This window comes from Pleurodeles waltl, chromosome 3_1 (assembly GCF_031143425.1).
Source record: "Pleurodeles waltl isolate 20211129_DDA chromosome 3_1, aPleWal1.hap1.20221129, whole genome shotgun sequence".
NCBI classification, from domain to species: Eukaryota; Metazoa; Chordata; class Amphibia; order Caudata; family Salamandridae; genus Pleurodeles; species Pleurodeles waltl.
In genome coordinates, this window is record NC_090440.1 from 1,980,268,921 (window position 1) to 1,980,286,236 (window position 17,316).

Below are 17,316 nucleotides of genomic sequence, written 5' to 3' on the forward strand. Positions count from 1 at the left end.
GAGAGTATGGTATCCATAGCTATTGAACATGTCCATGATCCTCCACTCAGACTGCCTCTTCGGGCGGATCTTCTGTCGCAGCAACAGGGGACGGTTCTTCACCCGAACCTGTCCAACCTCCGCTTCATGCATGGAAATTGAGTGGTGGCAGTTGACGGCTTTTGCACTTCCACCCGAAGTCTGCGATGTTATCTTGGCAGCCAGGTGTCCATCAACCCAAACTGTATAAGCCTGTTGTTGGAATAAATTTGTGGCATGGTTTACCAAACCTGTTGATCCCTTTTCTGCCCCTCTATCCGAGGTTCTTATGTTCATTCTTTCTTTGGCCCATCAGGGCTTTGTGTTGGGCACCCTGAAAGGGTATTTCTCTGCCATTTCAGCCTTTCTTAGGCTACCTGATCAGCTCTCACTCTTTAAATCACCTATTGTGAGTAGATTCCGAAAAGGACCCACCCATTTATTTCCTCCCACTCCATTTATCATGCCTGAGTGGGATCTTAATCTTGTACTTACTTATTTGATGTGTACTCCCTTTGAGCCAATGCATAATTGTCCCTTGCGGCTCCTCACCTTCAAAACTGTCTTTCTTGTTGCTATCACCTCTGCTTGCAGGGTGAGTGAGCTTCAGGCCCTTTCCTCAAAACCTCCATACTTGTCTGTGTACCCTGACAAAGTAATGTTGTGCACTAAGGCTTCCTTCCTTCCTAAGGTGGTTACACCCTTTCATGTAGGCCAGTCCGTCACTCTGCCTACTTTCTACACACCCCCACATCCTTTGCATGAGGAGGAGAGACTTCACCGTCTGGACCCAAAGAGAGCATTGGCGTTCTACCTCAATCGTACTAAAGATTTCCAGGTGGATGATCAACTCTTCACTGAGTATGTGGGTGTGAAAAAAGGAAAGGCGATGCAAAAGCGTTCCATCTCTCGATGGGTGCTTCTTTGCATCAAAATGTGCAACGCTTTGGCCAAGAAGCAACCTCCTGAGGGCTAGCATGCTCGTTCCACCACAGCAACTGCTACTTCCACTGCGTTAGCACGTGGAGTTCCTGTCCTGGATAGCTGCCAGGCAGCTACGTGGGTGTCCCTGCACACGTTTGCTAAGCACAACTGTATGGACAGTCAGGTCAGTCGGGACGGCTACTTTGGTCGTTCGGTCCAGCAGGACTTCCTAGTATGATCTTGGTTCGCAGCCCACCACAGAGGATGGCATTGCTTGGGTACCTGTTCTAAAGTAAGGAATCTGCAACTAGAAGTCTCTATCAAATGTACAAGTTACTTACCTTCGGTAACAAAATATCTGTTAGAGACATATTCTAGTTGCAGATTCCTTACCGAACGCTTGCGAGCTGATTTCTAGGGACAGGGATTCCCCCTTTCAGGTCCTTAACTCCGGCGCACCAATCTCAGTGTTCTTAGTGGCTCTGCGCTTTGGCGTGGAAAGTCATTAAAAGTAACTGATGTCACTGCGCGAGGGCGGCGTCTATATACTACTCCCGACATCGTCACAACGACCACAACACCTGCTGAGTCGACCGACGCGCAAGGATATTGCTCTAAAAAAAAATCTCCAGATGCAGTCTGACGCCTGGGGGAAATTCTAAGGTAAGGAATCTGCAACTAGAATATGTCTCTACCAGATATTATGTTACCGAAGGTAAGTAACTTTAAGATGGAAACCAAAGTGTTGCAGGCAATGACGCAGAGCCTTTTTCGTTAAGGCTATCCTCTTCTCCTTGATTCATGTAGAGTTTTCTATTCTCATGTAGTCATTTCTGTTGAGGCATAATTGCTTCTTCATCGCATGAAGCTTGAAATTAAATACCTCTTAGGCCAAAGACAAAAGGCCAAACCATTAAAGGGATATGATATTGTATTAAATAAGATCCTTGCATGCTTCCTGGCTTTCTGTCTCATGCAGGTTGCTGATGGGCAGAATAATTTTAAAGTATGTGAATCCCTGTAAAAGACCAGCACTTGAGATCTTTAATTATAGGTAAGTAACCTTTCTAACTTTATTTTACCTGGGTGCTAAAATAATGAGTGTTCTTACCCAAGTGTAGCCATTTTATTGAGTTCTGTGGAAAGACAGCAAACTCAGACCCTGGCAGTCCAGGGTATGTTTCTACCCCTTGAACCATGCTGTTATAGCAGCTTCAGGTGCTACCAATGGGAAGGCAACCAGTCAGTCAGACCCCCCTCTCCCCCAAGAAGCAGCGGTATTGATTCAACATATTTCTGCAGCTTATTTAATTGAACTCCTTTCCGCTGATCATAGGCAAACTAATAGCTTGGAATACCATATATTGGCGTTTTAAGACCTATACTTTCCTTGAAAGCAAATGTACCCTTAATGGTGCTTTATTATGGTAAAGTATTTTAACCTAGATCTAGGTAAAATGACTTTTAAAGAACCTGTGCTAAAAGTACCCTGCACTCTACAAATTCAAAGTCATAAGTAAGGCTAAGACTCTTGGAGTTTGGCGAACAGAGGTGGGTGACCTGTCCTCCATATTAAAAGTGCATTGTATCCTGTAGCACTTGTAATATGGCAGACAGGATATCTGTCAGATTTTGGCAGAGTATTCCATCTGCCAAATTCTAAGGCACATAGGCCCTCATTACAATCCGCTTAGATAGGCGCTGACGGTCAACAGAAGACTGTCAGGCCAAATGGAGCCGGCGGCACTGTATCAGTGCGGTGGGTGCAGCAGCACCCGTTGCGCATTTCACTGCCTGTAAATCGGGCAGTGAAATGCACGACGGGGCTGTGCATGGGGGCCTCTGCACTGCCCATGCCAAGTGCATGGGCAGTGCAGGGGACCCCAGGAGGGCCCGAGTCACTCATCCGGCCAGCCTTTCCCTGGCAATGTAAGCCGCTAGGGAAAGGCTGGTGGAATCGGACTCATTTTCTGGTGGGCAGAAACACCGCCAGGCTCCCTGGTGGCGGGAGCCTAGCGGTGGCGGTGTTTCATCTGTGGTGGTCCTGCTACATTCATTATATGGCGGTCCAGACCACCATGTTAGTATTGACCCCCATAGTCTTATTCAGCGCACAACATGTAGTTGATTGTCAGTTGGTCTTTTTAAGTTCTCAATACAGCAGGAGTCACAGGATTCCTGCAGTGGTAATATGGGACCTAGAAATTCCTATACAGTGGGCGGTGCATTAATCCCAGGGGTGTGCTATTATTGTACCATTCGAGGTTTGCCTCATAGAAATTAGAAATAACTCTGTTTCGGTTCTGAAAAGATAGTTGATGCAAGTTGTGCTAGAGATGGTACTTTAGGGACCCCTTCTTGGCACCAATAGTATAAAACATCCCTCCCTCCCCCACCCCCCCCCCCCCCCAAGTCACCATGACTTCTCTTCTTTTGCGTTATGCATACCCCTTCACATCCATGCACATAATTGAGGATCAAAATATGATGTGAATACTTGGTCTCAACACATGGAGCTCAGCCACCCTCTTGAACACAGTAAGCACTTTTTCAGCTTTGTCCGTAACACCTGGCTCTAGGTGATATTCTTACTGCTCTCGAGTTGAGCTCATGTTGTCATACCAAAGTTCAGTATTTGGGTAATGTGAATTGGCAGCCTGGCAACTTAAATTAACAGATATTCATGCTGATAACCACTGCATATCTTGAAGGAATTGAACAGTTCAGCATGGTCTTTCGAAAACCCATTAGGCTGGCACACAGTAGGCTGCTGCTCACTGTGCATTTTAAAAACCCTAATAACACTTGCAAACTCTTATACACAGGATGATTGGGTCTTCCAAACTGCACAATATTTTTTTTATTTTTTTTTATTTTAGGCATTTGATATAGGTCCCCAGCACAGCACATCAGAGAGGACATTTTTATTGTAGCATGAGTCTGTCAGCTACAAGGAGCACAGCTTAGTGGAGCTTTTTGCCTACTGACTTTGTTTAAACGAAGGTTCCCGAAACAAAGGAAGAGATGGAGAGAGTGTTGTTACATGTACTAGACAGCAGTGGATAGTGCTCCCAATTTTAACCAGTTTATTTTTGGTTCTCTGATTCCTGATCAAATCCCTTTTCTCCCTTGTCCCATTCAAGATGATTGCTAGTGTAAAATGTGGAAGCCCGGGTATAGCATGTTCTTCTGGCATTGAATTCCCTTGTCTTATGGTGCCAGTGGTATTCAGAATGAGTGCTCCAACACAGTCTTTGCAGTGACTGACTGTAAGTCTATGGTTCTGCTCTTTCTCCAGATGCAGTGGCAAAACGTTGAGCATGTTGGTGACCAAAGTCCCTATGTCACTTCCATCGTGCTTCACATCAAGCAGAATGTGCCGATCATCCGGGACAATCTGGCCTCTACTAGGAAGTACTTCACGCAGTTCTGCATCAAGTTTGCCAAGTAAGTAAAGATGCTTTGCATGAAGCCTGTCAATCTTGGCATCAAAAAGCACTGCATATCTTTCTTTGTATACATGAAGGCCACTTGTATATGGTTGTACTAACACTTTGCCAAGAGGTTATGATATGTGTAGTTATACAGAGCGTAATCACCTGCAAGTGTATTCTGGTGCTGAGCAAGTGTACAGACCCCCATCTGGAGGGCAGGGCGGGGTTGCTACATGAAAATCCAAGAATTTAGCTTCTTGTGGAGTTCCAGTAGAGAGGAGAAGGCTTTGATGTTTAGTGGGAGGTCATTCCACGCCTTAGGAGGGACGTATGAGATGGTTCGACCTCCTGCTCTGTTTCTGTGTATGAGTGAGATGGGTGCGAGTAGGAGTCCCGCTGAGTTGAGATGTCTTGCTTGTTGATGGAAGGAGAAGCAATTGTTGAAGTAGTTCGGGTCTGTGTAGTGCTTTGAATGTGTGGGTGAGGAGTTTGAACTGAGCATGCTTGTGTATTGGGAACCAGTGAAGCTCCCTGTGGTATGATGTAAAGTGAGTCCTACATGGAAGGTCGAGGATTAGTCTGGGTGTCTGTTTTGGATGATTTGTAGTCTTCAGGTGAGTTGCTTGGTGATTCCGGCATAGAAGGCTTTCAGGTAGTTCAGCTTGCTAGAAACTGTTTCTCGTCTTGTATGGTTGCTATTTGAGACCCTTCTTTAGCATCCTTTGGGTGTGAAAGCAGGAAGCTGTGACAACGTTGACTTGCGTGGACATGTCCGTCTTGTTATCAGTGAGGATCCTGAGGTTCCTACCATTGGAGGTGGGGGGGTAGGTGTGGGTTCAAGGTCAGCTAGGCAACAAGCGGAGTTCCATGGTGAGGTGTTTTTTCCTAAGAACACTATTTTTGTCTTGTCATTGTTGAGCTTGAGACAGTTGGACTATATCCAAGTGGTGACCTCGTTCATGCAAATGGTGAACTTGTTCCTTGTGTTGATTCTGTCCGAGAGGGACAGAATGAGTTATGTAGCCAGCGTATGAGAGGATGATTATGTTGTCAGCATAGATGATGTTACCTAGTGGAGTCATAAATATAATGAAGAGGCTAGGGCTGAGGATGAGGTGAGGCCTCTGCTGATGGGAGTAAGACCCTTCTTGAAGTCATGGTAGGGACTGGCCCTTGACAAAGCTTTGGAGTGGACTGACTTCATGGCAGCAGCGGTTTCGTTAATGGTGATGGAGGGCCACATGGTTACGGTCCATTCTTCGTCGGGAATTATAAGACTTGCTGTAAGGTCAAAAGGGTCCAGTTGCAGGTCGAAGTTACTGTGTATGGATGTGATCTTGTGGCAGAAGAAGTCCGCTAGATTGTTGCAGAGGTCTTGAGTGAGGGTGATGTTGGAGGTAGCCGCAGGCAAAGTGAATTCTTTGACATTGGTGAATATTGCTTTGCTGATGCTGGTGTTGATGCAGTCTGCAAGGGCTACACAACTGGTCTTCCAGATTTGCTGGTGGAAGCGTCTCAAGGCGGATTTGAGCATGTCTTTGTCCACGTAGTCTTAGTTCGCCTTCCACTTGTGCTCCAGGTGCTTATAGTGCTGTTTTGTCAGCATGAGTTGCTCTGTATACCAGCTGACTTGTATTTGTGTTCTTGCAGTTTTGCCACGCTTGAGGGCGGGGCTGTGGTCTCAGGGAGTCGGCAATCGCAATGATACAGTTGTAGAAGTTCTTAGGGCCACATGTACAAAGATCCAGTATTTCAACTCACAAACTGCGAGTCGCAAAACCGGATGTACAACAGTGTACTTTACACTGTTTGCGATTCCCAATGGGGTCACAAATTACCTACCTCATGAATGTTCATGAGGTAGGTCGCAATTTGCGACCCCATTGGGAATGGCTCAGGGATGGTGGCCTGCTAGAGACCGCAGACCACCATGTCTGTGACTGCTTTTAAATAAAGCAGTTTTTTAAAAATTCTTTTCATTTTTTCAGAGCAGACAGTGGTCCGTGAGACCTCTGTCTGGTCTGAAAAAATATTTTCACTGCCATTCACAAAGGGAAAGGGGTCCCACGGTGACCCCTTCCCGTTTGCGAATGGGTTAGCACCAGTTTGAAACTGGTGCTAACTGAGATTGTTTTGCGACCACACATACCATTTGGATTCGGTATTAGTTCCTAACACTGAATCGCAAAACCCAAACTGCGATTCGGTAACAAGTTACCAAATTGCAGTTTGGGCATTGTACAGCCCAAAAATCGTCCTGTTTGCGACTTGAAAAATGCTTCATACATCTGGCCCTTAGTGTTTTCCATCAGGTTGCTGGTTGGTTCCACTCGGTGCGTGGAAAGGGTGAAAGCCTAGTCCATCTAGGCAGGTCTAAAGTTGGTCGTTCTCCTGTGGTTCTGAATGCTGATGCTGACAAGGATGTGTCTGTCTAGGTGATAAGTGATGGTTTGTTGATTGTGATATTGAAGGAGGAGAAAATTGAGTCAAGGAGATGACCAGCAAAGTGGGTTTGTCTGGTGACATGCTGGGTGATAAAGAGGTTCCTGAGATTTTCCAGGAGGAAGATCACACCAAACCCTACTCAATCGCCTAAGTGATAGTTTAGGTCTCCTATGAGGATGAAGATGCTGGAGTAGATGCTGAGGGCAGCAACAACGTCTGTAATGTCACTGGCAAAGTTCACTCAGTCCTGGTAGTCTGCACACAAGATTTCACCACATGAAATACTGGTGGTGATTTGTTGTTTAAAGGTGAGGTCTTCCATGTAACTGGTCGCAGTGAACAGAAAAGAGGTGAAAAATAGCAGAAAGTAAAAAACAATGGCGAAACAAGACAGCGAGAAAGGGGCAAAAACCGATGGAGATGGCAATGAAATGGAAAAATAGACAATAGCAGAATGAACAAACAGTAGCACAGAAATGACAACAACAGACAAACCTGTGTGACAGAGAGAAAGAAAGAGAGTGGTAGGAAAGAGCGGAGTGAGGCAGGGCCTCGAGGCACAGGATGAGGCCTGAAAGGGCCTTGCTTGGGTGGATGCCCAAGGACAGCTAAATCCTAGGGCATTAGGAAACTCACCTGCTTCATCAGGAGGCAACTGCAGCTCAGATATTGTGCTTGCATCTGCTGTACACTGCTTTGCAATGCATATGAACTGTCTAATCTGAGTACTGATATTTTAAGTAACAGTAATTTATCTAGTTTGTGTAGCTGACTCCTAACTTTCTTTGTGTCAATAGAACAAAGTGAAACTCTGCAGAGGTCACTTTGCAGCTGTTCTGCAATAAATTTTCTCTCACAAAGGACCAAATTCCATAGGTACTTGTAAATGTCACCTGGCAGCAGTCGGTGAAAAAATGTATCCCACTTACGAGGACCCTGAAGGAGGAAGAGTGGATCCTAAAATAAAGATTGCTGATAAACTGGGAAAAAGGCTTCTCGTCCTTGGATTTAAAGGGCGTGTGATCACAACTGTATTTTAGGTAAATAATGCCACTGGTACAGGCCTGCTACCTACAACACGAGGTAACATCCTTGTCTGACTCAGAGGCATTGAGAAAGCACATCTGCCTAACCTGCGCTGGTTAACGGGGCATTAGTAGACCGGTAATGACCCAGCTGTAAGGTTGGATGGCCTACACCACCATCTAAGAAATTAAATATTTCCACTATTGCATGCCACGGTTTACAGCCTGTGTCTTTGCCTTTCTCTCCAGAACACTACATAGATTGCTTCCTTCATTGATGACTTAAAAACACAAGTCACAGCCAACACAGATCTAGGTACATTTAATACTGTTCCAAAACTTTGAGTGGCTGCAGGAAGCTTTTGATATCCTAATACCACTCAGAAAAACTAAACAGGACAAAAGAAAACCAACACCTTGGAGAAACACAGAACTTAAAAAGATAAAGCAACAAATCAGAAGTTTGCAGGGGTCCTGCCTCAAAACAAACAACATTCAAGACAAACTGTAGCTACAAAACTTAAACTTAACAGAATATACAAATCATCAATCAAAAAAGGTCAAAAAAGGTACTACTCAGACAGAATTCAAAATGCTAAATCTGCAACCAAAGAATTTTATAAAATTCTCAGTGAATTTCGAAAACCTAAATGCATGGAAGGAAGTCATCCCACTACTCAAGATTTCACAAACAAACTGGCAACTCATTACACAACCAAGGCAGACACATTGGACTCCTATTTAAAACAGAAGAAAACCATCAGCACCAAAGCTTTTCCTGAATTCCCATCTAAGAATAAACCAACCCTGCCTCTACAGTCCTTTAGACAAATATCACAAGGTGAATTTATGGATTTGGTCAAAGCACACTGGCTTTCTGGTTGCCCTTCCGACCCTTGTCCACCACACATCTTCACGAATATTCTTTTAACTACTTCTGCTGCCACACCTGTAAGAAGAATCATCAACATCTCCTTAACTACAGGAACTTTCCCTGAAGACCTTAAAAAGGCCGTTATTACAGAAAACAAACCTAGACCCACAGGACCCCAACAACTACAGTGCAATCACAAATGGACCTTTCCTAGGCAAACTGATAGAAAGAGCAGTATACGCCCAGATGTCACAATTCATTGAAGACAATTCCATACTTTCAGGCTACCAAACTGGATTCTACCCAGGAAGAGGCACTGAATCGGCACACAAAGCAATCTGGGATGATCTTAAAAACACAGTCGACCGCAATGGAGTGGCTCACTACTTCTCTTGGACCGCTCGGCTGCCTTTGATACAGTTGACCATGACACCCTAATTCAAAGACTCCACGGAGCCGGCATAGAAGGGACTGCTCTCGACTGGATTACATCCTACCTTCAAAACAGAACTAACTAACATTATCTATTCTCCCCCCTTCTCATCCAAACCAGACCTCACAAAAACAGGAGTCCCACAAGGATCAATCATCTCAACTTTGCTTTTTAACATCTACATGATATAATTACCAGAACTGATCAATGATTTTCAACTCACATGCTACAACTATGCAGATGACACACAAATACTACTTAAATTGGAATGCCCCAAAGACATTGAAAACTCACAAATCTTCAGTTGCCTCAGAGCCGTTGATCAGTGGGTGACTTGGAGCCATCTCAAACTAAATGCTTCCAAAACGGAAATACTCACATGTGGTGACTGGAAAAATTATGACCCACTCTGCGTCTGGCCTGACGATCTCGGACCACCTCCTCAATTATCCGAGGAACTTAAAAAAAAAAACTTGGAATTACCATGGACTCCAAGTTAACAATGAATGCCCAAGTGGACAAATTAGCACAAACAAGCTTCATCACCTTGAAGACTCTGCAACGCATCTTCCCCCACCTTGGATTTCCACACAAGGTGCAGGCTACTATCTCTCTTGTACTATCCAAACTGGATTATGCCAATGGCCTCTACCATGGATCATCTCTATCTATTATGAAAAAACTACAACGTATTCCAAACTCCGCTGCCAGGCTACTATTACATGTAAAGCCACAAGCCCACATCTCTCCTGCCTTGAGCGTCCTACACTGGTTACCTGTTGCCAGAAGGTCCACCTTCAAGCTGCTTAGTATCACCCACAAAGCTATACATGGATCGGGACCGCTTTTCATCAGAAACAAAATAACCAAATAAATTCAACAAAGAAACCTCCGTTCAAGATTGGCATCTCACCTTAGAACACCACTATACAGGAAAATGACTATAGGTGGTACATCCTTCTCCGTTCAAGCAGCCAAACTATGGAATTCATTACCCCCAAATATAAGATCCACGGATAACTAAACTATCTTGTCTTTAAAAGACTGCTCAAGAGTTGGCTCTTTCCTTCATAACCACCATATTCAAAAAGCAATGGACTGCTTATGCCTGTGTTGATAAATATTTTTAATCTGATTAGGAGTATATTCTAAGTATGTATAATTATTTAAGAAATATGTATCGCTACAATGTCATAACAATAAATTACACACATACCCTTTAAACCTGTTTAACAAATATATATTTACTCACGGTTATATATATATATATATATATATATGTGTGTGTGTGTGTGTGTGTATGTGTGTTTATATACATATATATGTATATGTTATTTTATACTTAACATGTTCATAAGTCATTGTATAGCTCCTAGATAAGCTGTTATATTAGATACTTATGAATCCCTGCTCTCGTTTTTATATCACACTGATCAAATGTTTTATTATCATAAGCATTTCCCTATTCACACATTGAGGAAAGATAAATAAATGCTAGAAAAGTACACTTATTAATTAACTTCAAATATTACAAACCTTGAAAGTCTGTGTTTATACAATACTACTTTTCTTCTCATATTATTATACCCATTATCATATTCCTTTACCATATATTCCCTTACTATGTATTTTTATATCGATTTCTATAGTCCTACTGTACTAGAGAAACAATTTAATAAAAATAAATAAAATAAAGCCTATAAATAAAATTCAAATTATAAATAAGTAAATTAAAGTTGAAAAAATAATAATGAATAAAGAAAAGTAAAAATGATTTTAAAGTGTGTGTGTGTGTATATATATATATATATATATATACATACATTTATAAATAAAAAATAATAATATAAATGTACACTCTTGTAAGCTTTACTTTGTCTACCCATCACCCTATGTCATGTCTCTATCAATCTATCCTCCATCCCCACTCTGACTCATCCCAAACCCTTTCTACTACTTTCATCTCCAAAATAACTCTGCCTAAGCTCTTCCCTCCTCTTCCACATCTAGCTCACCCAAACCTCAGTTTACTACCATGAATTTCAAAACAACCCACTAAATTCTCCCTCATTTATCTAAACTTTGACTCATCCCAAATCCCTCCGGCTACTATGATCTCTCTAACCCTTTCCACGGACTCTTCCCTCCTTCATCTCTCCTTTACTTATCCCAAGCCTCATCCTATTACTATAAACTCCCAATTAACACTTCTGGATTATTCCCTCTGCTATCCCTCCATTAGTTTAGTCAATCCAACTAACAGACTTGCATATCCTCTGCTCAAATGAACTCATAATAATACTAAAACTGTCCTCATATTTCCCTATACTAATCCACCACTAATTCTTCTTGGTGTAGCGTGCTACTCACCGCAAAGAGCTTTGACACCTTGTCAGGGGTAGTATAAATACTATTACAATACAATACAGTTGCTTGCAAGGCCTGGGCTGCTGCAGTCCTCATACTGGGAATGGCAGAATCAAGACTTTTAACTATGGGTGTTGACGCCACAGAAAGGTAGTAAACTCGGCACTCAGCTGTTCTTTCTTTGGGATGGTGTTTCACCCTGTACAAGGACAAGCAGAACACTCCCTAAAGATGGTTGTAGTATGCTGGATTTTAGCTTTGAATGAATTGTAATAAAGCGAATGGTTCCAAGTGGAACTCTTACTAAGGACAGGGTTGTCTGCATGGATTTTGTGATGAACACTAGCGTAGTGCGAAGTCGTTAGTTGTTACATAATTCTCTCAGAGGTGCTAAATCCGTGCAGAGCACCCGTAATTATACACCAGTGGTGACAACTGGCCTTTGCATATATATTTTTATGCACTCGCTCTTTGTGTTCAGTCATTCGTGAAGTAAGCTAAGCACAATATGTATTCGAACACCAAATGCTTCTTAATAATGAGTGCAACGTGGGGTACTCACAAGCAAAATGTAAGCAAGAAATACTCTGGCGCTGTGGTTCTTAACCTGTTGACTCCTAGGGGCAGTTTCTGCATCATCACTGGAAGCCTGCCCCCCACCCCCAAGCAATTTCTACAATTTGAACCTCAAAATAATATAAAGAGAGAGAAAAACAAGTAAACATCAGAGGCATAATGAAATTATGAAATAGTTATTTAATTCACAAAACAAAAATATGCAAAAATCTAACTTTTGACGTTAAGGAGAAGGTTAGAGCGTTTCAAAGTTGTATTTTATATCATGGGGGGAAAAAAAAAACAATAACCAGTGCGATAAGTTAGACTACCTGGTGCATATCAATGCTGTTTCAATTGAGGCCATCAATCGTCTATACTAGATTCGGTCTACTCGGCTGCTCCCACGATTCAGGATTGAGGATACCAACTTAATGTTTAGCTTCCCGGGATGCAAGGGACAAACTAGGGGTTGCGGCTGCTACTCCAGATGATGTCCATGAAACCCTCCGGAGGTCTAAGAGTGTCTGTGGGGTGGGATTGGTTTAGCCATGTGGGTTTTTCACTTTTAAGTGCTAGGGTCACTGCTGTTTTGTGCACCTCCGTACTACACAGTTGGATTTTGTTATATCTGATAGAGACTTCTAGCTGCAGATTCCTTACTGTTGAATTTTCCAGGCGTCATGCTGGGTCCGCACACTTTTGCTTGCGCAATACCCCTGTGTGCGCCGTCAGGTGGCTCCGTTTTGTTGCGCATGGTGTTGTTGCCACCAGATGTGATATTGTGTCAGTTCTTTTCTTTGCACTCCAGTTTGTGCAAATCCGAAGAGGACTACCCCTCTGTTGCTTTTTGACAGACTTTTTTTTTTTTTTTTGGGGGGGGTGAAGATTTTTTGTGTGTCGAAATGACATCTAGGAAGGTGGGGTTTAAGCAGTATGGTGCCAGTCACCGCATCATGTTGGCTATAGACCCTCACCTAGTCTGCTTATAGTGTCTCAAACGCAACCATGACTCAAAGATGTGCTTGGTCTGCCAGGCCATGGCACAAAAGCTTTGAAGGAGTGGTCCCTAAAGCTGCTTGCAGTCCGGCAGTCAACGCTATCTGGTGCAACTCCTAGGAGGTCCTGGTCTAGGAGACGGTCACAGGAGCACCAAGTCCTCCTCTTCCCATTCTTGGTCCTCTGGACACTTGAGAAAGAGGCACAAGAAGAAGAAGAAGTCTAAATGGATTTTGACTTTGCCTCCTCCATTGGCCGATGCAACGACTTTGGAACATAGTCGTTCCAGGCATGGTTCCGTGAAATCAGTGTCCGGTCCAACTCCGCACCTCCCTTCATTTCCGGGAGCCAGAGCGACCCCCGCTCAAGTCAAGGACTTTTACAAGGCCATGCACCACGTATTTGAGCGGGCTGACCCCTCTGGAACGCCTTCAGGCTCCGCAGGGTCAGTGGAGGCCCCATCAGGTTTCAGCGACTTCAGCCTTGGCTCGAATAGGATCTCATTGATCCGATTCTGGATCCAGACCAGCACCGGTCGTACCCACATAACCTTCTCTGGCGCCCATCACAATGCTGATGCTCCCGGTGACCGCCGGCAGCACCAGCCCCATTCTGATTCTGGGCGATTTTGGCGCCAATGGCGCCCACAGGTGCCATATCATTGCCTAAGCCTTATTTTCAGCAGTTAGGCCTGGAAGAAGAGTAGGAGGGGTCACTGGACCCTTCAGAAAACCAGTTTGAGAGGTCTGTGGACTGGTATGAGGAGCTAGGAGAGGCAAGTGGACTGGACACCTCTACAGATACTGCCTCTCTCTCTCCTCCCACTGTGGGTACAGAGGATGTAGCTTCCTATGCATTGATGGTGCGTTGGGCAGTGGAGGTCTTTGACCTCGAACTGCCCTCAGTGACTGTCAAGACAAACCCCTTGACTGAAGTGCTTCAGTCTGGGGCTTCCACTTCTGAACCCCTCCTGCCCCTTCATAAGGCATTTACTGACCTCCTGCTGAGAACTTGGTCCAAGTCCGGCACATGGGTTCCTGTAAATAGGATGAATGCACCAGGCGACCCTAGTTTCCTCAACCAACACCCCACCCCTGAGAGCTTGGTAGTCCAAAACTAAACTTCCCATTGCGCATTCCCTTTTGCTCCCCCGGACAGGGAATACAAGAAGGTGGACCAGCTTGGGAAGATGTTTTCTTCCACTGGCCTGGCATTGAGGTTGGTGAACACCTCATGCTTATTGGGCAGTTTCTCGCACACCTTATGGGATACATGCACAAATTATTCCACAGGTCCCAGAGGAGGCCCGGGGCATTATTCCCCAAGCGGTGAAAGATAGAAGAGACTTAGCAAGGTTCACCATTTGCTGTGGCCTGGATACGACTGATTCGCTGAGCACAGCAGTTTCATCAACTGTGGCCTTACGGCAGCACACACGGCTAAGAACATCTGGATTTTCAGGGGATGTCCAGGCAAACCTTATGGACATGCCCTTCGACTGGACTCGCATGTTTGGCGAGCCAAAGGTTGTCTGCCACACAGCCGCCTGCAGTTGGAGCCTCAGAGCCCTCCTAGCTTGATTTTTCTGGACCATGCTTGCCCAGTTGGAGGGAGAATTCAACATCATCTCTATCACTGGCAGTCCATTACATCGGATGCTTGGATACTGCAGATCATTCGGAAGGACCATGCCCTACCTTTCCAATCCTTTTCTCTCCCAGTACCTCCAACATTCGAATGGCTGGTGGAGGATCATTTCTCTCTGTTCCGAGAGGAAGTTATGGCCCTCTTGGCCTCGGGAGCCATACAAAGAGTCCTGATATCCGAAGGAGGCAGTGCGTGTTACTCCCGCTACTTTCTGATACCCAAAAAGAACAAAGGTCTTCCCCCTATTCGAGACTTATGGACTGTCGATTTCTTTCTCTAGAAGGTGAAGTTCAAGATGCTCACATTGGCTCGGGTCTGCGTCTCTGGACATAGCTGGCACAGCATGACTTAACCCTAGTGGCTCAACACCTGGCAGGTTCTCTGATTGCCAGGGAAAACAATCTCAGCCGTCAGCACCTCTCACATTTCTCTTTCTCTAGTGGATCACAAGTGGTGCCTCCATTCGGAGGTGGCACAAGGACTCTTTCAGCAGTGGGAGAGCCTTGGGTAGATCTGTTCGCCTCCAAAGAAAATGTGCAATGCCAGCAGTATTGCACAATGGTGTTTCCAAGGTGGCAATTGCTCAGCTATGCTTTTTGTTGCGAGTAGAGCCGAAGCCTGCTGTACTTTCTGCCCGTAACACTCTTGCCCAGAGTTCTCAAGAAGATCAAGAATAACCGGGTACAAGTAATCCTTGTGTCTGCAGAGTGGGCAAGGAGCATCTGTTATCCCGATCTTCTGAAAATGAGTATCGGTCCTTTGATCAGGCTGCCCCTTCGGGGGTTGTGGGGAGGGGCTTCTGTTGCAGCAGTTCTCCCCCTGAACCTGTCAACTCTGCGCCTAAATGCATGGAGATTGAGTGACGGCAGGTGACAGCCTTTGACCTTCGTCCTAAAGTATGTAATGTTATTTTAGCAGCCAGGCTTTCCTCCACAAAAATGGTATACGTGTGGTGTTGACAAACATTCGTAAAATATTGTATAGAGAAGTCTTTAGATCCGCTTTCTGTTTCACTCCCTGATGTTCTTTTTATTCTGTCTCTTGCCCAGCAGGGCTCTGTTCTGGACACTCTTAAGGGCTATATGTCTGTTTTATCTGCTTTTCTGCAGCTACCTTACCCACCCTCATTGTTTAATTCCCCTATTGTAAATAGGTTTCTAAAAGGGCTTGTACATGTGTTCCCCCCTTCGCCTTTTATTATGCCTCAGTGGGACCTGAACCTAGTTCTCACGTATCTCATGTGTGCACCTTTCGAGCCACTTCACAATTGTTCCCTCCAACCGTTCCCCATCAAGACTGTCTTCCTAGTGGCAGTAACATCTTGCCAGACGATGAGTGAGTTGCAAGCCTTGTCATCCAAGCCTCCATATCTCACAGTTTTTCCTGTTCAAGTGGTGCTTTGCAACCATGCCTCTTTCTTCCCAAAGGTGGTGACCCCTTTTAATTTGGGACGAACTGCCACCCTGCCCACTTTCTTTGTTCCCCTGCATCCCACTAAGTAAGAGGAACAACTCCACTGACTGGACCCAAATAGAGCATTGTTGTTCTGCCTTGACCGCACAAAAGAGTTTGGGTGGACAACCAATTCTTTGTGGGATATGTGGGAGCAAAGAAAGGTCGGACAGTACAAAAACAACTTTGTGCTGGGTTGTTCTCTGTATAAACATCTGCTACGCTCTGTTAAAAAAACAGTCTCCTGAGGGCTTAGAAACCCATTACACCAGAGGAAATGCTGCAGCCACAGCGTTAACTTGTGGAGTCCTAGTCCTAGACATCTGCCTTTCCTTACTGGCTTCCTCAGGACAGTAAGGAAAGGCAACCTTTCACTTAGAGGCAAGGTGCTACATCTATAACCAGGATTTCTTTGTGTTCCTAATACAAATCTATAGAAAGCAGAGTCGATCTGATGAAAATCAACCTCCACACAGGGTTCGTTTGTGTTCCAAATACAAATCAATACAGAATCAATCTGCTAAAAATCGACCTTCCTCTGAGACCTTCTGGCCAGGTCAGAGACAGAAGGGTTCCCCCCGCGTCACCCTGCCAGAGTGCATCAACATGGCTGTAGCACCTTGCCTCTCAGTGAAAGGTTGCCTTTCCTTACTGTCTTACCTTCCCAGGTCAAACAGGATTACTTTAGAAGCCATCCCAGAGTCATTGGATGATCATCCAACTACTGTAGAAGTCATTTTCGTATCATCAGACATCATCAAGCTCTTGAAGTCATCAGCAAAGTTTAGAAACTTAAGCCTGATGATTTGAGGATGACTTGAAAATGAGTATCTGATGACTTCACAAGGTGTGACTATTCCTGATGACTTCAGGAGGATTTAAAAATAAGCATCTGATGACTTCACAAGGTGGGACTATTTCTGATGACTTGAGGAGGATTTAAAAATGACTATCGGATGACTTTAAAAGGTGCGACTTTCCTGATAACTTCAGGATGATTTCAGAATGAGTACCTGATGACTTCACAAGGTGTGATTATTACTGATGACTTCAGGAGGATTTAAGAAGGAGTATCTGATTATTTCATAAGATCCAATCTGTTCTCAATGATTTGAAAATATATATATAAAACTCCACAAGCAT

At 44.4% G+C, this 17,316-nt stretch overlaps 1 protein-coding gene across 1 annotated transcript in view; it reads left to right on the plus strand.

Annotated features, from left to right (window-relative positions):
* Positions 1-17,316, plus strand: part of VPS53 (VPS53 subunit of GARP complex) — a 693,920-nt gene that overhangs the window by 576,910 nt on the left and 99,694 nt on the right. The window contains exon 18 of the mRNA XM_069226380.1: positions 4,241-4,389. Coding sequence (XP_069082481.1) covers positions 4,241-4,389 — 149 coding nt within the window. The remainder of the gene's footprint in view (positions 1-4,240; positions 4,390-17,316) is intronic.